This window comes from Nycticebus coucang, chromosome 14 (genome assembly GCF_027406575.1).
Source record: "Nycticebus coucang isolate mNycCou1 chromosome 14, mNycCou1.pri, whole genome shotgun sequence".
Classification (NCBI taxonomy): domain Eukaryota; kingdom Metazoa; phylum Chordata; class Mammalia; order Primates; family Lorisidae; genus Nycticebus; species Nycticebus coucang.
The window spans coordinates 6,377,655-6,399,158 of record NC_069793.1 but is presented as its reverse complement, the minus strand read 5'-3'; the positions used below and the strand labels follow the sequence as shown (position 1 = coordinate 6,399,158).

General features: G+C 42.9%; 1 protein-coding gene and 1 long non-coding RNA gene across 8 annotated transcripts in view; one reads left to right on the top strand and one right to left on the bottom strand.

The window, feature by feature from the left end:
* Positions 1-7: 7 nt before the first annotated feature.
* Positions 8-5,139, top strand: LOC128566063 (uncharacterized). Its single transcript, XR_008374371.1, has 3 exons — positions 8-805; positions 2,868-3,505; positions 3,668-5,139. It is a non-coding gene; the product is annotated as an uncharacterized LOC128566063 (long non-coding RNA).
* Positions 5,140-5,283: 144 nt separating this feature from the next.
* PPFIA1 (PTPRF interacting protein alpha 1) overlaps positions 5,284-21,504 on the bottom strand; it is a 99,413-nt gene continuing 83,192 nt past the window's right edge. For 3 of the 7 annotated variants that reach the window (XM_053562969.1, XM_053562972.1, XM_053562967.1), the window contains 7 exons: positions 16,668-16,843; positions 16,482-16,579; positions 13,948-14,123; positions 12,901-12,969; positions 10,906-11,071; positions 8,172-8,242; positions 6,616-6,693 (listed from right to left, as the gene is read on the bottom strand). In XM_053562969.1, coding sequence (XP_053418944.1) covers positions 8,184-8,242; positions 10,906-11,071; positions 12,901-12,969; positions 13,948-14,123; positions 16,482-16,579; positions 16,668-16,843 — 744 coding nt within the window. In that variant the 3' untranslated portion in view covers positions 6,616-6,693; positions 8,172-8,183. Of the gene's footprint in view, positions 6,694-8,171; positions 8,243-10,905; positions 11,072-12,900; positions 12,970-13,947; positions 14,124-16,481; positions 16,580-16,667; positions 16,847-21,504 lie in introns of all 7 variants that reach the window. The other 4 variants (XM_053562966.1, XM_053562968.1, XM_053562970.1 and 1 more) reach the window with 3 other exon arrangements.

Below are 21,504 nucleotides of genomic sequence, written 5' to 3'. Positions count from 1 at the left end.
CCGCATCCGGATCGCGCGAGGCCCCGCCCCGCGGCCGGGCTGCGGGAAGGAGCGTGCGGAGGTGCGGACCGGACCGGGTGGGACTGGAGGGTTGTGGCTCTGCCCGGTGGTGACACAGGGAAAATGCTGCTCGTCAGGTCACGATGCCGCGTGCCTCCAGCCCTGAGGACCTGGCTGTGCCGGCCAGTCGTCTGGGACCCTCGGGCCTCTTCTTCATCCGCTCCTTCCACCCTCCAGCCCGCCGTCCCAGGTACATCCGTCTCATCAGTTGTTCGCAGTCCATCGAGAGGAGGCCACAAACATGTCCAGAAAGTGGGACAGCAGGACGCACTGGGCTTGTCCTCAGGGCTCTTCCATGAGAAGGTGGAAGAGCATTCAACCGCCTAGAGAAGCCGAGATAAGTGCTATGCGGAAACCAAAGGTGCCATGACATTACGCCTGGGAGAAGGTAGGACTTGAACCCATTAGAGGATGCTCCGGCAGTTCACCCTGACGTGAAGGCCAAGGAGGAGTAAACAAGATAGGAAGGGAAGAATTGTTCAAGTAGAGAAAACAGCATGTGCAGAAGCCCTGGGGCAGGACCTGAAGGAAGCTCTCGGAGGCTTGAGGTCAAACTAGCACTGCTACGACGACCTTGGTCTTTATTCTAAAAGAAAGGAGAAGTCCTTGGAGGAAGTCTAGCAGATCAGAGACATCGTGAAGATTGAATGGTAAGAAGATCGCTCTGGCCGCTGTCCGGAGAATGGCTGGGAAGAGGGCCAGGTAGAGCCTGATACAGCCAATTTAGGCAAACTGATGGTGGCAGGTAAGCTGGAGACGTGGGTAGAAAGCAGAGACATTCATAAAGTGGTCAGATTTGAAGATGGATTGGGGGTGGGTGAAGGAAATGTTGGGTGTCAAGGATAATTCTTTTTAAAGGTAAAATTGTATTTTTCACACACATGTAAGACAGGTTGAAGATTCTATTTATTAAGGAATAAACCAGCACACTGTTAGAAATGGTTCAAAGATATCAAAGGAATACTAAAATTAATTGGCAAAAAATAGTCTATCCCTGGACACTACACTGCACACAGAAATTTGCATTTCTATAGATCAGTCCCTGTTTTCGGGGAGGTTAACTTATACCTCTAGGGAGCTATGAGATGGACTACTCAAAAACAGCCAACACTCAAGTGTTGGGTCCGGTAAACCCAGGGGCTGCAGGGCCTTTGTCTTGCATGACCTGAAGCCTGCTAATGATTTAGTATCTGTTTGTTGTACAAAAAATAACTACAAAAGGGAGATGTATCTGACCTATCTTGGCTGGCAACTTAGCTTTAAGTAAGGTTTTCTTGGCTCCCCTTGACTAAGAGGGTGTTCATTCAGTCAACTGAGGAACCTAAGATTGTATTTTAGTTTACACTAATAACTTTGGTTTACTTCTGTTCAGATTGGGAGAGGGGGAGGGAGGTTCCAGTTGCTAAAATTCTCATCAGCTGGCAGCATGTGGTAGTGTTGCTTCGGCAGTCCAGCAACTCCGAGGCTGACGCAAGAGGATGGCTTGAGCCCACGGGTTCAAGGATGCAGTGAGGTCTGATCACTCCATTCTGGGCAACAGAATGACACTGTAATCAGTTCTATGAACAAATTGCAGTGACTGCTATACTTCTTAATAATCTCCTCCCTGGCTCCGTGCCTGTGGCTCAAACGGCTAAGGCGCCAGCCACATACACCTGAGCTGGCAGGTTCGAATCCAGCCCAGGCCCGCCAAACAACAATGACGGCTGCAAGAAAAATAATAATAATCTCCTCCCTTAGCTAATTACTTGTTTCCCGGAAACGGTGAATTTTTATAAGACAAAGGAGTTGAGATTCTAAAACCTCCTGAGCAAGATTCCTGGTTCCAAGAATCACCACACCCTATATAAGAGGTTCTGACAGAGAACCTGGGTGAGGGCCCACAAGAAAGGAGAAGAGGCCAGTCCGGGAATAAGGAAAGACATAATGGAGGGAAAAGCAGAAAGGAGACTGACCCAGAGTCAGCTCAGCTCCCACATTGCAAAAGGCTTTTATTAGTCTCATCAGTATAGCTGGAATGAGGCTGTGGGCCCTGAATACCACCCGGGGCTCTTCTCTAGTGCAGTCAGGATTAGAGGTAGGGTGATTCCAGGAATTCTGGCCTTGAGGCACTCCAGGAGTCTGGGTCGGGGGTTGCTGGTTTTTCTAAAATGGCTGCACTCTTGTCAGGGTTATGAGAATTCCTATCCCATGCTGTGACTTGCCCCAGTGCATGTGGCCCCTTCTTAAAAAGCCCAGGATCCTTGTTGGCTGGGAGATGGGTTTGGGACTATTTCTCCTGGTGGACATCACTCACATTAAAATTCCTTTCTTCCTTGGCAATTCTCCTTGTCCCAATAACTGGATTTTTGTAGGCAAGCAACTAGATGTAGGCTGAAACCCCCTTGCTGTTTGGTAACAAGTCCTCATCTCAAAACCACACACACATGCTCGACAGACACAAAGAAAAGCCAGTAGACAGGGCCTGAAACCAACGGCTGGGTCAGGAGACCACTGAGCACGTGCTAGGGGTATCCACCCAAGCAAGTGATGAAGGCAAAGCCCTCAATCAATCGAGGTTAATAAGCCGAAATCGAGGATGGGCCCAGGAAAAAAAAAAAACGAGAACCACAGAACTGTGGCTGTTTTCCTGAGGGGGAATTTGGAAGCATCACCGTTAAAGCCACAGAGAAGAAAAAGGCAGGGGCCCACTGGCAAGGCAAATTGTTACACTTTCTTTAGTATTTTAAAAAAGCTTTTAGCACCCCACATTCCTGGTCAGTTCGCCCTTCCAAATACTAACCAGGCCTTACCCTGCTTCGTTTCAGGACATCAGACAAGACCATTTAGGAGGGTATTGAGAGAGGACACCCAAGAAGGGTGATGTCCAGGAGAACAAGGCTTTTCAAGGAGACCACAAGGATACACCTACAGGGTCCTCTCCAAGGTACTCAGCTCTTGGGAATTTGTAGACTTAACTTCCTGAAACTTGGAAATTTCCACTTCTGTGAAATCCTGTAGTTCTGTGGGGGCTGGAACAGCACCTCCCACTTCATTCAACTGGCCAATGAAAAAGGTATCTATGGGTTGGAACTTTTTGACTGGAGATAAAAACGGAAAGATCAAGCCTGTCGGGCAGCACTGCTATTGGAATTCTAGGCAGTAAGCTCCCAGCTGGTGAATAAAGCCCTTCCTCTTATAAACATGGTGTTTGGGTACTCTTTCACTCCGTTGGGCCTCATCTTCCTGCAACAGTACAGCATGGACCAAACGGTGACATTCTTGTGACACCTGATACCTATAATTTACTTAAGATAAGGGTTTGAAGAGGACTAGTGAGTGAAGGAGGCCTCACCTACATTGAGGTCCTGCGCAGGTGAAAGGATGTCTGACCCTGTCCTATCTATGTAAACATAAACTTGTGATTCATTACTAGTATGGAATCCAACAGTGTTAAGTGCCAGAGGTAGGTACAGTTTGCATGTCCTTGCTTAAGGCGAGGTCAACAAGGAATTTCCTTAATGAACGGTCTGTGGGCTGGCTCTTCAGATGCCTAAGGCCTTTTCCTTCCCTTTTGCATAAGGAGATGGGCGTTGGGGGCCCTGAGATTTTGATTTTCTTCTTACAGGAAGAAAGAGAATAGGAGAAATAGCCAAAACCGGAGAGGAAGGCCACCGGAATGCTGGCGTTTTGTTTTGTTTTTACCTTAAATGATGGGCATGGACTTCGGTTAAAACTGAAAATTAAAGAATAGGGTGCTGGAGAATTGATGAGTAAAATCTCTTCAGCACTATAGGTTTTGTATTACTACTGTTCCTAAGTTACATTGCTTTTATTTCATTTTATGAGATGAGAACTGTGCAGTGTGAGACAGTGTAGGTGTCACCTATCCTTATGAAGAGTGGAGGATGGTATTGTCTGCTTCCTCTGAAGGTGATTGGCAAGACCAATTAACCTATTCAGAAAGTCACACCACAAGGATGGCTGCAGGAGAGCACAGGTGGGAAGAGTTAGCCGCTGTCCAGTTTCTCCTCAAGATACCCCATCTGGGAAGAGCATGTGTGCATCACTCACAGCAGACAGTAAGTATGCTGAGTGAACATGAGACTGTCAGGGCTCCATGTCTGGGGATGCCATCTCCCCAAAGCACCGCTCCCACTCCCATGCACAGGATTAGAAATGATTCCTTGTTACCAGAAGGCTGAAATAATTCTTATCTCTGTTAGAAGCTATGTCTCTCTAGCCTCTAACGGTGCAGAGCAAGCCCCCCGTACGTGATGCTGAGTTGCTTTAATACAGCAAGTCCCGTCCTGTCTACTTGGTAGGTGATACACACTCAAGTTTGAGATGACCTGTTCCAGAACCAAGTGTCCCTGTTCTGCTTGTTTCTATGTTCCTCTGCCCCACCCCGTGATGTCACTTTGAATGGGTCTGGAACATTCCTTCTTCCTCTCACACCCAAGCACAGAGCCTTGCTCCCTGGGTGTCATGGCCAGGCTGTTGACAGCTCCTGCCCCTCTACTCATGTTGCCCTTTGTGTAATCTTATGAGTCTGTTCCCACAGTTGGTGGGTGCCTTTGGGACAGTGATCTGTTTTACCCATTCATCTATCTCCTGGACAGGCTGGGTCCCCTCCTTCAGAGAAACACTGAAGAGGGTAGTGGGTTCAGTTATGGCCCTCAGAAGATGTCCGGGGCCATCAAACCTGTAATCCCAGGGAAGGCTGAGGCACGTGGGTCACATGAGGCCAAGAGTTTGAGACTGGCCTGGGGAACATAACAAGACCCTGTCTCTACAAAAACATAGTATTCAGCCAGATGTGGTGGCATGTGTGTAGTCCCAGCTATGTGGGAGGATTCATGGAGTGGGGGATTCAACATCGCAGTCAGCTACGATGGTGCCACTGCAAAGGCCACCCTCTCAGCTCATCAGAGACCTACCTCAAGGGCTGCCTGAGGCCAACCCCACCCAGGACTGTGCACGTGGCCCACACACTCATCTGAAGTGCTCCCCTCGGGTACTGATGAGATACAGGGCTCCAGAGCAGCGGGCAGGACTAACCTGGTCTCCCTTGGACGACACCCTGAACCTGCGCTTCATCTTCCAGCTTCTTTAACCTATCAATTGATTTCTAGAATATGATTCCCATATGGTGACTTCAGTGAATCAGCCTAGAGAGAACACGAGATAGAGCAGCTGCGGCCGGCTGTCAGTATGATCCCAGCTTATTCTCAATATTCTTTATTGGCAGTGGGAGGCGCTTCAGTGCTTTATTTAAAGAAAGTAATAAATAATACTGTGGTAAAAATAGTTCAAAAGTAGACTGTACATACTTTGTTACATAATCAGAAAGTTCACAAAAGATTAATAGAAAAACAGAACAGTAACAATGAATTGTACAATTAAAAGCAGAGACCAAATGTAGAAAGACAGATGTCTCTGTACCTGCTGCATAATAAATAACGCACCATGATCTGACCCATTTCTTGCTGGCTTTTTAATATGCCCCTTAAAAAGTTACATTTGCTATTTATACAATCCAAAATGGCTATCATCAAAATCTAAAAATGTACGACTAGGTCCATTTTTTAAACATGTTTACAAACAAATGTAAAAAGATGATTTACGTAAGAACAATAAGGCCTTTATTAGAGTTGCACGACACTGTTTTCGACACTGTTTTCAGGGTCTCCTGCCTCCATCTGCTCTGTGCACCAACATCTGTGAGTTGAGAGCACAGTGCTGGTGATTGGTCCCCCAAGAGTAGTACAGGTGCCTTTCCACCCTGCATACAAGGCGCAGAGCCAGGAAGAAGGTTCCGGCAGCTGGGGCTGCTTCCCAGGTTACCCGGAGTCCTTTTCTTCCCACTGAGAAAACTGCTCCCAGCTCACAGCTTCTGGTCAGTCACTGAAGACAAGCTACCCAAGTCCAGAGACTAGGCTAGGAAAGAGTTAACCAATGCTAATATTTCATAGTGTTCTCATAATCCTTTCAGTCCAAATTTTATTAGAAACTGATATTTAATACCAGATATTTTAAATCTGTTCACACTGCAGGAAAAAAGTATTTCTTGCTAGAAAATGTATAGTTAAGGTCAGTTATTAAAATACAACAGTAATTGCTTAAAATTAAGTATGCTTATTTCAAAACGATTGTTGTAGAGCTAGGCTGCATTTGTAAAGGATAATGCACATTGTGACATGATAATTTTATAAACGTAGTAAAATCTTTTGTCATGGTTTATCATTAAAAAATTAAACAATGATAATTACAATAAATGCATAATTTACAAAAGCCCTATATTTATTCATAGCATTTATACATACAAGCATTACAGTACATTCATTTGAAAGACTAAAATTAGATATAAGAACATGAATTGATTTGAAAGGATATTTATAGCCTGGATATACATGAAAAAGTAAGTAGCTATATAAATGAAGATTCATAAGTTTACATAAATATAAGAAACAAATTCTAAAATATTTTCTCTATGGTATCCATGAATTTTTCACTAATTAAAAACTCTGTAATAAAATATCTCAAGGTCCATATAACAATTATTAACAGATTAAGGATTCCACTGAATTCTAAAATGTAGTCTTTGTTGGATTTGAATGCTGCATAATCATCTGTAGAAGTAGTGTGGGTAAACTGGAAAATAAAAAAAAAAGCCATTCTTAATACAAGCCAGAGGGGAAGAACCAGACCCTCAGGTGCGGGGCGGACCATCCACCCACATTGGCCTGTCCCTTTACCCCCATCTGCGTTTGGGTTGCTCTGAGGCTCACTAGACAGAGCATGAGGACTGCACAGCCTTAAAACCCAGTGGAGTAGACAGAGTCCACCGCAGGGGTCAGAGCGGTGAGAGAGGAGGGCAAGGCTGGCCAGGCCCCTGCAGGGTGAACAGAGGCTCCAAAGCAGGCAGAGACTGGGCAGGCTCTCAGCAGTGTTTCTCAACCTTCCTAATGCCGCAACCCTTTAATACAGTTCCTGTGGGTCACGACCCACAGGTTAAGAACCACTGACCTAGAGCCTGTGATGGCCACCCAGGAACCAATCTCTCCAGGCAGGCAATGTGGCTCACACCTGTAACCTCAGCACTTTGGGAGCAGAGATAGGATTGCTTGAGGCCAGGAATTCAAGAGCAGACTGGGCAATGTATCAAGATACAGCGTGGACAACAAATACATTTTTTAAAAGCCAGGGCTGGTGGTAGGTGTCTGTAGTTTAAGCTACTTGGGAGGCTGAGGCAGGAGGATCACTTGAACCCAAGAATTCAAGGTTACAATGAGCTATGATGGCACCACTACACTCTAGCCTGGGTGACAGAGACACTGTCTTTAAAACAAACAAACAAACAAACAAAAAATCAATCTCTCCAAATGGAAAGGCTGTTAAGTGTCACATGATCATATAGCCTTATAAAACTCAATGCATGATTAACCACAAAACTCTGGGGCTTGTTTCATTCAAGAACATATAAATATAACAATGTGAGCAAGGAACTGTATGACCATACACAACAATGTCGAAGTGGCACAGATGTCACCCAAGGAGACAGAAGAATCTCCTTCTGTCGCTCTGGGTAGTGCTGGGAATTCAGAGCTCACTGCAACCTCAAACTTGGGTTCAAGTGATCCTCTTGTCTCAGCTTCCCAAGCAGCTGGGATGACAGGCACCTGCCACACTTGGCTAGTTTTTCTATTTTTAGTAGAGACGGGGTCTTGAACTTGTGAGCTCAAGCCATCCATCCATCTGGGCCTTCCTGAGCCACCTCAGCCAGCCTCTGTGCTCCTGACTCCTGGGCAGTCAGCTAAGAGCGAAGCTGGGCTCCGTCTATCACATGCTCTGCTCTCCTGCCCACCCCCTCATGGCACTTAAAATGGGCCAGCATTTTCGGGTTTAAGGAAAAAGAAAATGTAAAAATACTTTTTTTCCTTAAAAACAAGGACACACTAACCTCTTCATGAGCAACTATAGCACCCTAATCATCTTAACAGATGCAGAGAGCGTGTGTGTCTATAGTTTTAAAATTCCCAAATTAACTGAAGTTTAGTTTGACATCACAGCTTCGTGCTTCCTGTCACCTGTACCTCTGAACAATCTCCATGAATTAACATTCTACTCACCAACAGGAGGCTTCAGCAGGAGTAAGTCCTGACTGTAGCAGAATCCAACCTCTGTGTTCCTGACACATTGCCTGTTTTGACAGCCACGAGAGGAGGCGTGCAAACACAGCGTGCAGTTAGTCTCACAGTGTCACAAGAACACACACACATCTCACACCTACTGAGGGACCTGAGGGGAGGCTGCTAGAGGGGCAGGACGAAGCCGGAGAGAGAGAACCAAAGTGTTACCAGTGGTGGGCATCCCTAACTCCCAAGGGGAGTCACTGGAAGATAATTCTGAAATAGCAACGGAGCACCAAATGGTATAAAAACTTCAAAATATCTATCTGCATCAGTGACAGATAGACAGTGACTTAGCAATCACTTTGTTTCTCCTTAAACTCTATGTCCACGGACCAGCTAGGCTTTGAGGACTGTGTCTCCAAGCATGGACCGAGGGAAGGGACTGAATGGTGCCCAGGGCAGAGATGGATGGAAAGGCTGGCTGTAGGGCTAGGGCCTGGAAGGCAGTGGGGTGAAGATGGCTGATCTAGGAGAACTGAAGCCTGGATTTCTATAAGAAATAATGGAGACTACGGACATTGTGCTTCCTGTTCAAGAAACACACTGCAATGCCACAGGGAAACCTGATTCCCACTCACAAAGTGGGCAGGGAACTTTCATACATCTACAGCAGACATTTGCTGCACCCAGTTACGAGGTTTTTGTTTTCCCACAAGACACCAGGAATATTGATCTATCAACATCTTGCCATGGTTCCAGAAAACATGAAGAATTTTGTTTCCTGGGGCCACTGCTGAATCTTTACAGGCCCTTCCAACAGCCAGGCTATCTGCTAGAATTTATCTTGCATTCTCTTATTTAAAAAGCCAATAATCTATTTTATGTAGTTTGTGCCTTATAAAAAGTCTTCTGTATAACACATTTCATATACTATTTTCCTAGGTTTGTTTTTAATCTATCTAAACTATCTTAATATTGCCATTAATATTTAACAGGGGAACTGTAACTTATAACGATGAAAGCTGAAATTGAAGCTATAAAAAAACCAAGAAAGCACTCATCTGGACTGCCCAATGAACTGGCAGAGATTAAGTTGGAAGCCAAGTTATGGTTAAAATTCATAAGAATTATTATCTTCATGTTCCTCAGAAGAAAAAAGCTAATTTTTCAAAAATTACTGTTTATTAAAAGACATTCTAAATTCACTTCTTAAGTACATTACTAACCTCTGGTTAAAAAAAATACAGCTTTTTATTAAAAATACCACCATGTAATCCATTTTCACCAAATGTCTAGCTTAATTAAGGTTTTATATAAATGTACTTTTCTCTTGATTTTTACATAAGCGAGAGAAAGCAAGCCTATTATGGAAACAAAGTGCAAAAATCCCATCAATACAGTCCTTAAACTTGCTTCCATTCAACTCTCCCCATCTGCGTCAGAAGTGAGAATAAACAGTCTACATGTGTAATATGGGGGCTGCCAAAATGCCCAGACAGCCAACCCTGAGGCAGCACCCAGAATTCTTCCTGCTTTATGAGGAAAATATGATTGTGATAACCATTTTACAGTGGGGGAAACTGAGGCTGTGTACTGCCTTTCATCAGATGAGTTTGAGGTCAGAGCTGAGAAAGCCATCCGGAAACCACGGTCAGCTCTTAACCAGCTGCATCCTCAAATCAAAGGGGCTATCAGCCTGAGCAAGAGCAAGACCCGCATCTCTACAAAAAATAGTAAAATCAGTTGGACATGATGATACACAGCTGTAGTCTCAACTACTTGGGAAGTGAGGCAGGAGTTTGAGGTTGCAGTGAGCTATGATGACACCACTGTGCTCTAGCCCATCTAACAGAGCCAGACTCTAACCTTTAAAAAAAAAGGCAGCTGGGCACAGTGGCTCACACCTGTAATACTAGCACCCTGGGAGGCTGAAGGGAGAGGATCGCTTCAACTCAGGAGTTCAAGATCAGCCCAAGCAAAAGTTGAGACTTTGTGTCTACTAAAAATAGAAAAATTAGCCAGGTGTTGTGGTGGGCACCTGTAGTCCCAGCTACTTGGGAGGGTGAGGCAGGAGATTCACTGAAGACACAGCGCTCTATTCTAGGTGACAGAATGAGACTTTGTCCACCCGCCCCCCCCCCCACCAAAAAAAAGTGGCTGTCAAAGGGGAAATCCAAAGCACCTCTGATGCTGTCTTGATGGTGTACTCCAAAGAGCTGATCCTACCTCACTGGTGACCTCCCCAAGGCGAACCTATTTCCCCAGCCCGTCTTTAATAGAATGCAAGTGTAATTACATAAAAAAAAAAAAACAGAGGATGAAAAGAAAGATAGGAAAAGCTGAACTCACATAAGTTGGAAATCATGTACTTAAAATTTACTGTCATTTTTACAGTGTGAAGAGCAGTCCTGGGGTTGTATCTAGAACTGTCCAGCCCGACCTGTCAGGCCCAGTGTTTACATGGGTGGATGTCAACCTCATACGCTGAGAACACAGACGTACTGAGCTGTATTAGTTGGATGAATATGCTAAGACTTAACCAGACAATAATTTTTTAAAAATTCTATTATTATTGTTAAATTTTTATAAACAAATGTTAGAATTTATTGTAAAACATTTATATCTGGGCATGCAATCATACTCAATTGCCTTGTAACACATTACATAGGTCATTCTTGGTAATTATTAATGTTCTCAGCCAAAGTGGCCGTCAGCACAGCTCACCACTTACCGTCCATCTGCATCTTCTTTGGCTGCATAGAGGGTGAAGACATAGATGAAGTCACCCGGAAGTTTGCAGGGAGAGTCTCTGCTGACCCAGCAGCTAAGCCACGGATGTCCTTTGGTCTAAATTTTTTTCTCCAAGAAGGTGCTCTCCTAAAGCTTTTATCATCATCCTGGGTAAATTAAAGAAAAGAAAATAAGATTCATTTAAATAAAAATGAATGCCAAGTGGTAATGGTGCATACCTGAGGTCCCTGCTACTTAGGAAGCTGAGGTGACAGGACTGCTTGATCCCAGGAGTGTGAGTCCACCCTGGGCCATGTAGTGAGACCCTGCCTCTTTACAAAAATAAAAATAAAGGACAGAGATCTAAAGTTAACTGTCCTTTAAAATGTCTGCTGAACTCATGAATGTATTCTTGATCACGCCTTTAAACCCTTCTTGATGACCATACAATTTACTGCCCAAATTGGAACTTCAGCCTGAAGGGAGGCGTGCTGACTCCTCCTGGGCCTCAGGGGCATACATCTGGACATCCCGGGCCACCCGGGGGTGCGTTCATTCTGTTATCACTTTTCACTTCCTATCTTGCAGGAATCACTCTCTTGCTATGTAATACCTTTTTTTTCATCTTATGAAATAGTTCTGAACCTGTAAATACTTCTGTCCTATGCCAGGATATGGACAAAAAGGGTTTCATCTTTAGAGATGCCCTTCTCAAACTCAAGTTTCTTGATGTCCAATGAAGACAGTAACAACAGTGTGGACATAATCAGTCAGGTTTTGTATAAGGGGAAATTAACATTTTGTGTCCTTTTTTTTTTTTTTTTTTTTTTTGGAGACAGGGTCTGGCTCTGTTGCCCAGGCTAGGGTAAAGTGGCACCATGATAGCTCACAACCCCAAACTCTTGGGTTCAACTGATACTCTTGCTTCAGCCTCCTCAGTAGCTAGGACTACAGGCACCCACCTCCATGCGCAGCTAATTTTTCTATTTTTTGTAGACATATTTTTTTTATTTTTTGCGGTTTCACTATCGCCCAGGTTTGTCTTAAACTCCTGGCCTCAAGAAATCCTCCTGCCTCAGCTTACCAAGTGCTACAATTACAGGTTTGAGTCACCATGCCCAGCCAACATTTGGTGTTTTTTAATACTTCTGGAACATGCTGCCATGAGAGCAAAAAGTTCTGGATTGGGGCAGGACATCCAGTGGTATCTAAAACACCACTTATAGACTTCATGCCCAGGCTGCAACCAATGTTCTGAGGAGTATGAAAAATTAAATCACAAAAATGGAAACAAATGTCTTATTTAAGGTATTAGTTCTCCCCACTGCCCTGTCCTGCCCCCACCAGAGATAGGGTCTCATTCTGTCCTAGGCTGGAGTACAGTGGCACACTCGCAGCTCACTGCGACCTTGAACTCCTAGGGTCAAGTGATCCTCCTGCCTCAGCCCCCCACGGTGCTGCAATAACAGTGCCAGCACCCAACATAGCCTGGAAATACTTTCTTGCTCACTGATTTGCTAATAACTCAGTAAGAGCAAAGCTAAAAATTACTCCACATTTAGAAGACTGCCCAGCTACATGGTAGTCCCAGGTGTAATAAAACAGCTTATTATGGGACACTGGGCCGAACTGCGGAGAAATGCAGCAACTATTCCTGGCCTAGGCGCAGACCTTTTTGTCTGTGCCTTTGAAGCACAGATCACATCCCTGACATCCTCTACTAGCCACGGTGTGGGAAGGCCTGGGCGCCCCCCATTTCTGAATGGAGACACACAGGGGTGGGCAATACACAAGTGAAGAAGACAGGTCTCCACCGCCCCAGCCTCTCCTCCAGCTCTTTCCTGTATCTGAAAACCTCATCGAATTGACTGATTCATTCCTGGTGATTTCTGCAGGTACCTTGAACTTGCATTAAGTTTTAATTAAAGCCGTTTAAAAAAAAAAAAAACAGCTTATAATGAACACGAATGTAAAGAATATTAGGTCAAAAACTTACTTCATCAAACTTTCTGTCAGTCCCCATGACCAAAAGGTTATTAAACTCTCTTTCCAAGACAGCACGGGCCTAAAATAACAAAAGAACATCAAAATGTCCATCAATCTAACAATGAAGGATATTAGTGTACCTTAATAATTATTTTTTAAACCAAGACTTTAAAAGAAAATAAAACCTCTCTGTGGCACACCTAAAATATTTCTTTCCCTAAGAACTAAATACAGAGGATGCCAAAAAAATGTACATACATTTTAAGAAAGGAAAAAAACTTATTAAAATTGTGATACTTGATATATATCAGTGTCACGACCACAAAAATGATCACAGGAGACACGGATTGACAGGACACGCTGCGAGAGGTGAGGCTGACCACAGGTGCAGGAGAGCCCCGAGCACTTCTTGCAGAGTCCTTTAATTGAGACGATACATAATGGGTGGAAAGATTACTAAGCAAAGACAGGCAGGGAAATGATGTCACAGGTGCCAACAGAGTATGTACTCAAGGAAATGATCTTCAAGGGTGGTAAGGAAATGATCTCCAAAAATACTACATGCAATTTTTCTCCACTAATCCTTCAAGGAACTGTCATAAAATGCTTAATGTTTAACATCAGGCTTACTACTACAGGACTGAACTTTGCTCCTCCAGGATTACTGAGTTACTGGGTGGCTTGCCTTCCAAGTCACAAGAGATTTCCAGGCTTGCCAGGAGAATGTCTTGTTCTCACTAATTCCTCAGGTGAGTTATGATATTGGTGGCTGTTGTAGTAAGTATGATGGTTAATCCTCTATATACCAGTAAGAAATATACAAGTCATGCCGAGTACCTCTTGTAATTACAGATGTCAAACATGACTTGAGTATTATGACACTGTTTTTTCCTTAAGGATTTTGAACCATTGTATTACACATTAGTTATGAAAAGAGATTACTAGTTGTCTGAGGTTTCTTGGCTTTCTCTCCATTGAAATAAAGAACTAAAATGTCTACAATCAGAAAACCGACTCAACACATGACTGAGTGCAGACAGGGCAGGCACAGTGTCACCTGTGTGTTCTGTGTTGGGATCTGTAACAGCAGCGCTAGTGCATTGAAATCGAAGGTTTCATCTAAGGCCAAAAGTGCACCGTGAACACCGCTCTCTAGGAGATTGTTTGCATATTCTTTAAGACCAATAGACAGGATCCAGCGAATCACTCGATCATTGCTCCAAACAAGCACGTCTGAAAAAGAACCAAAACAATTATAAAGGTAGCTTTAGAAAGTCATCCTTATCATGTCTACCCTATGCAGAAGAAAGATCCCTACTGTTGTTCCTAACCCTTTGGCTCCTGATAAAGGACATGATCCCCACAAGTGCTGGGAGGAACTGCTAAATGGACACATTAGCGGCACTGGACCCCGTGTCCTGGCCCTGCTCCATGCTAATGGAAAGGTCCCATTTTACAACTCAGTCTTCCAGTGAGCACAAAAGGAATGAAGTTATGATGTACACTGTATTTCTACAGAACAGAAAATGAGGAGGATCCAGGGATCAGAAATCAGAAGAGTTGCAAGAACCTGAATACTAAATGTACAAGCACATTTTATAGCCGAGTCTTTGGAAACGTGTCTTCCTATCATAGGAGCTGGCACCGTAACAGTCTGCACCTTGTTGAGGTCAGTGTATACCATCCATTTCTAATCTTCCAGGGTTTGTTCACGTTGTGCCATTTTAAAAAGAGAGAGGCCTTCAGATATTCCCTAGCATATCAGAACTTTGGGGAAAGATGTTATCTTATGCAAATTAAAAAATTATTAAACTTGCTCTATCAGATCTAAAAATAGCCACTTTGTGAAAATACATCTAGATGATCACTCATCACTGCCAAAGATGTTTTTTTTTTTTTGTTAACTGCAAAAAGATGTAAAATTATACAGAAAACAAATGAAACATATTGACGTATTTCATTTCCACCTTTTCTGGATAAAAGTCCACACTTCTACATATATTGTATAAATGTTGACTTAGATGTTTCTCATGATTCACTGTTAACTCAATCATGGGTAAACTACTCTTCAAATGGGCCATCTCCCAACCACATTTTCATCTTTCTTTCTTTTTTTTTCAAGAGACAGGGTCTGGGTCTGTTGCCCGGCCTGGAGTGCGGTGGCAAGGTCATAGCTCACAGCAACCTCAAACTCCTGGGTTCAAGTGATCCTCCTGTCTCAGTCCCAGTAGCTGGGACTACAGGTACATGCCACCATACCAGGCTAATTAAAAAAAATTTTTTTTATAGAGATGAGGTCCTCCTATACTGCCTTGGCCAGCCTTGAACTCCTGGACTAAGAGATGCTCCTGCTTGGCCTCCCAAAATGCTGGGATTACAGGTGCGAGCCACCATGTTTGGCCCTCTTTAGTTTGTCTTTTAGTAAAAACTAGGGATGAAAATAGCACTTACAGGGTTGTGGTAAAGATGAAATAAATTGACATACAGAAGTGCTTGGAACACTTCCCATCACCTGCTCTTCATTAAGCCTTGCTTCTTCTTAAATTATTGTTATTGATTTCCTTGAATTCCAAAAATTATGGGAGACTTGACTTTAAGCTCAGTGTTTAGTGTCTTACTTTATTTTTTATTTACTTAGTTATTTTTTTGAGACAGTCTTAGTATGTCGGCCTCGATAGAGTACCCTGGCATCACAGCTCACAGCAACCTCCAACTTTTGGGCTTAAGCTATTCTCTTGCCCCAGCCTCCCAACTCCCAAGTTGTGGTGCTTGCCACAACCCCGGCTATTTCTTGTTGCAGCTGTCATTGTTGTTTAGCTGGCCCGGCTGGATTAGAATGCACCAGTCTTGGTGTTATGTGGCTGGTAAAGTAACCACTGTGCTATAGGCCACCGAGCCTAGTGTCTTACTTTAAAAGCAAATTACCGTCCTTGGTCATTCAGAGAGGCACAGAGTCTGAGGCTCACCAAGAGAGAAGAGAAGCCCGTGTCTTCAGGGTGAATGTCCCATATCCTCTACTCCCTGGCCTGTGTTTTCTAACAGAAATGCCTTTCCCTTACCCCACCTCATCCCCTAGAAGCACCTGCTCCTTTCAAGGACCAGCTGCCATTCAAACTCCATGCTTCTTTCCCTCCCAACTGGAAGCACAACCACACGGCCCACCGGGTGCTCTTTTGTGCTTCACAAGTCCCTGGATGAACATTCAGAACTGTGTTTTTCAACTGAAACCGACTGAGCACACATCTTTGCTTTGCTGTTATCTGACTGAGGAACAGATAACAGCAGTTATGAACTGAGTGACAGTTCTTATGCCATAACAAAAGGAAAACCCTAAAGTCATAGGAAAAATGCTCGCGCTGAGACCTTCAGCCTGCAGACTGACATAAGCATAAGAAAATAGGCATAAATTCTCTGGCTCCAGAAGAGGGTCTCAAAAGCATTCGTTTTCATCCTTCCTTCCTCTGCAACGATGCCTGACTAGCTTGCTCCATATAATGCTTTCCCTGATTTTTTAAAAATAGGAAACAACTGAGACTTCTCATACACCAGCAAGCAGGAGAATGCTAAATCAATTAAATACAATATACTAGCCTTTTATTTCATTCTGACTTTCTTCTCTTTTTCTTTCCAGTTCTTTTCGGTCATAATTTAACCTTCGCAGGCACATAATTCCACACTGGAAACTGTTTCTATTCACAAAAGAAGAGAAATTATTTACAGTTGGCGACAGTGAAAAATTTCTCAGTCAGGTATTAAGAACTATTTGCACAAAGTTACCTGTGAAAACTATCAACCATTTTCAGTTGCCCTCGAAGGTCTTTCTTTGTCAAATGGTCCAGCATCCGAGCATCAACAAGGCACTCCATGAAATAGCTGCGGTACTGAGGAAGGCCCAGGCTGGGCAGCCACTCGTTGCCAATCCACTCGTGGTTCATGTCCCCATATGCGAGCGTCTGCTTTTAATAAAGAAGATAAGTTATCGAAGGAGTTACAAGAGCAGTTAAAATAATTTTTAATAGAATTTTAATCTACTACAAATATTCTCAAAAGTTAAACAAATGACAACTTTATAATTTCATAATAATTAAATTTTCCTCGCCCACCTTTTAAATTTGTTAGTAACATTTTATGCAAAAGCAATCATAACATTAAAAATCTATGATTCACTTGTGATAAATTTAACTTATTTACAAACTACAATAAAACTGGAACTGGCTACAAATTTCCTTTCTAAAACAGTTTTTAATGTAGTAATGAATAATGATCACGACTCATGAACAAGTTTGAAGGCTCAATTCAACTCTACTCATTAAAATTATTTCAGATTGGTTTTATTTATTTTTTTGTTAAGAGACAAGGCTCTGTCAGCAAGGCTGAAACACAGTGGCAAGATCATACCTCATGTAGCAGCCTCAAATTCCTGGGGTCAAGTGATTCTCCTGCCTCAGTCTCCCAAGCAGCTAGGACTATAGGGGTGTGCCACCTCTTCTGGCTAATTTTTGAAGTTTTTTGTAGAGATACAGTCTTGCTGTTGCCCAGACTGTGCTCCAGCTCCTGGACTCAAGCTAACCCCTGACCTCAGCCTCAGAAAGTGCTAGGATTATAGGTGTGCGCCATCATGGCTGGCCTGGTTTTAATTTTATTTCAAAACCAGTAAAAGCAACTTAAAAAATAGTTTTAAAAAAGAGATATTTAAAAAAAGCAAGAACCATAGAGAAATATACAAATCCACTATTATACATGAAAGAATTTAATACTTCTCTTTCATGGTAACTGTTTGAACAATTAAAAAAAAAGCAGTGAAATATAAAAGACCTAAACAACAATCAACCAACTAACTGGACCTGACTGACAATATTTAGACTAGTGTACCCAGTAACAGCATATACATTCTTTAAAAGTAGGTATGAAATATGTTCTCAGACTTCAAGAGAACAGAATTAGAAGTCAATAATAAAAAGATATCTAGAACTACCTTTCCAAAATTAACATACTTCTAAATAACTTACATGTCACAAAATCATAAGAGAATTAGAGACAGAGTCTCACTCTGTTGCCCAGGCTAGAGTGCCGTGGCATCAGCCTAGCTCACAGCAACCTCAAACTCCTCAAACTCAAACCCTCCTCCTGTCTTGAGGGTTTAAGAGATCCTCTTGCCTCAGTCTCCCAAGGAACTGGAACTAGAGGCACCCACCACAACATCCAGCTAAATTTTCTATTTTTTTTTTTTTTTTTTAGTGGAGACAGGGTCTTACTCTTGCTCAGGCTGGTCTCAAAACACCTGAGCTCACATGATCCTCCAGCCTCGGCCTCCCAGAGTGCTGGGATTATAGGTGTGAGCCACGGTGCCCAGCCTAGAAAATGTTTTCAATTTAATGAAAATGAAAACAGGGTGGCGCCGATGGCTCAAGGAGTAGGGCGCCAGCCCCATATACTGAAGGAGGCAGGTTCAAACCTGGCCCCGGCCAAAAACTGCAAAAATGAAAACATATTCAAAACCTGTGGGAAATAGTTAAAGAAGTTCCTTGAGGGACGTTTATAGTATTAAGTGATTACAACTTCAAAAAGACCTCAAATTGCTTATCTAAGATTGTACTTTTGAACACTTGAAAAAGAATAAATGGAATCCAAAGCAAACAGAGGAACAAAGAGTAAAAATCAGTTAAATATTTACCAAAAAAAAAAAAAATCACAAGGATGGAGAAGCAATTATCCAAGGTACTCAATACTAATATGAAGCCAGCAGACAATCTAATGCATGCCCAAGTAGGAGAAAAACTCATTTCAACTGAATTCCATTCAGGGAGGGGTAATGAGGGAGGGAGGTGGGGGTGCTTGGCACACATGTTATGTGTGGAACATAATCACAAGAGGGACTCTAACAAAATCAAATGTTTTCACCAGGTTATTTGTACCCTCACATTAACTTGAAATAAATTTACTTTTCAAAAAGAAAAAAAGAATGAAAAAAGAAAATAAACCAATGGAACTAAAACGTGCTTCTTCATAAATATCAACAAAATTAACAAATCTAGCCCCATGAAAGAAGAAAGAAAAGATACACACTACCAATATCAACAATGAAAGAGGAGACAGCAGTACAGACGCAACAGACATTAAAAGAATAAGGCAATATTGTGAACAATTATAAGCAACTCAGATAAAATGGACACATTTCTTAAAAGATAAACTACCAGAGCCATCCAGTAAAAAACAGGTAACATGTATCTATTATAAGCCAAACTTGTAGTTATAAATCTCACACACACCAAAAAATATCTACCCCACATAGCTTCACTGGTGAATTCTACCAAACATTTATCCCAATAAATAAACAAATGAAAGAATGAAGGAAACCCCACAATTCTACAAAAGCTATTGCAAAAAAAACAGTGACAAAACATCTTACCTCATTCTACAAGGCCAACATTACCCTGAAAGCAAAACCAAAGACATTACAAGAAAACTACAGACCAATATCCCTCATAAATAAAGATGCAAAAATACTTGACAAAATATTGGCAAATCAAACTAACATACGTTGTCATTTTTACGAATTAATTTTAGAGAGCAGGTCTTGCTCAATTGTCCAGGTTGGTGTGCAGTAGCATCATCAAAGCTCACCTCAGCCTTCAATTCCTGAGCTGAAGCGATTCTCTTGCTTCAGCGTCCCAAGTAGCTGGGACTAAAGGTGTGCTCCACTACACCTACCTAATTTTTAAATTAGGGGCAGCGCCTGTGGCTCAGTGAGTAGGGCGCCGGCCCCATATACCAAGCGTGATGGGTTTAAACCCAGCCCCGGCCAAACTGCAACAAAAAATAGCCAGGTGTTGTGGCAGGTGCCTGTAGTCCCAGCTACTTGGGAGGTGGAGGCAAGAGAATCGCCTAAACTCAGGAATTGGAGGTTGCTGTGAGCTGTGATATCATAGCACTCTGCTGAGGGTGATAAAGTGGGACTCTGTCTCTGAAAAAAAAAAGTTCATAAAAAAGAAAAAAGGGCTCAGCACCTGTGGCTCAAGCGGCTAAGGCGCCAGTCACATACACCAGAGCTGGTGGGTTCGAATCCAGCCCAGGCCCGCCAAACAACAATGATGGCTGCAACCAAAAACTAGCCGGGCGTTGTGACAGGTGCCTATATTCCCAGCTACTTGGGGGATGGAGGGAGAAGACTCATTTGAGCCCAGGAGTTGGAGGTTGCTGTGAGCTGTGATGCCACGGCACTGTACCCAAGGCGACAGCTTGAGGCTCTGTCTCAAAAAAAAAAAAAAGGAAAAAGTTCTGTAGAAAGGGGGTTCTCACTATGTTGCCCAGTGTGGTCCTGAACTCCTGACCTCAAGTGATCCTCCAGCCTTAGCCTCCCAAAGTGCTGGGATTACAGGTATGAGCCATGGAGCTCAGCGCAAACAAACAATAAATACATTTAAAGAATAAGATATCAAGATAAGTATAATTTAGTATTCTAGAAACTTAAGTAGATTCAACATTTGAAAAATCAATGAAATTCACTGTATCAAGAAATTAAAAAAGAAAAATCATAGTATCACCTCAAAAGATATAGAAAAAGCATTTGATAAATTTTTCATTTATGGAACTCTGAGCCTTCTAAGAATGGAAGAAAAGTGTGTTAACCTGATAAAGGGTATCTACAAATCTCCTAAACCTGACATCACAGTGGTAAAAGCCTGCCTGCCTGCCTTCCCCCTAAAATAAGGAACAAAGTCAGGAGGTACACGCTCACTTTTATTTTAACACTGTAATGAACACTCTAGCCATGGTAACAGAGCAAGAAAAAGAAATAAAATGCACATGAATAAGTCTAATGGAATATGTGTAAGATGTGTGCAATGAACGCAACCGAACATGCCATGTACACAGACATAGCAGAGAAGGGTGCCTGGCCGCCTCCAGTGGAGGAGGACTGAGCACGTGCAGAGGAACGGCTGGCTACATACGGGGTCCCTGGAAACAGTAACCCTCAACTGCTACCATGCTCCCTCTCAACATCAGGGCCTCCAGTCTCGTGTATTTGTTCCAATGAAGCTGGAAAGTAGACACTCAAATTCTAACAAAGAACACTGCTAACAGACAAATGTTTCTCTACTTTCTAAAAACAACCACAAGTAAGAAATACACTGAGCATTTTTGGGTAACCATCAAGATATCTGTTTTTTTCCTCTTCCAAACTTTATTCCTAGGCCTGATATTTATAGCATTAATATCTGATACTGTTTCCTTGCCTTCTAATTATGTATTCTTAAATGGGCAAATGTAGCAAATAAGTTGCCTAAATAGAAAACTGCATGGAAGTAGAAACTTACTTATTTCTGTTTACTCACTATATCTTCTATTCAGGCTTCTGAAGTTGCTGGCAATGTACGCTTCTGGAAGGAGGGGGCTGGATCCCTGGGAGACCCACCTCTTTGCTCGGGCTGCTCTAACAGCCTTCTGAAGAAAGCATGCAAGGTGCTCTCTTGTCAGAGAATATTTGGGCTAGAGGAGAGACCTAATGCACGGCATTTATGTCCATCATTAAAAGGACCACAATATGACCCAGTTTTGTGAGTTCCATGATGAGAGGGACTATGGCTGTCCACCTCATGGGTGGGTTCCTCAC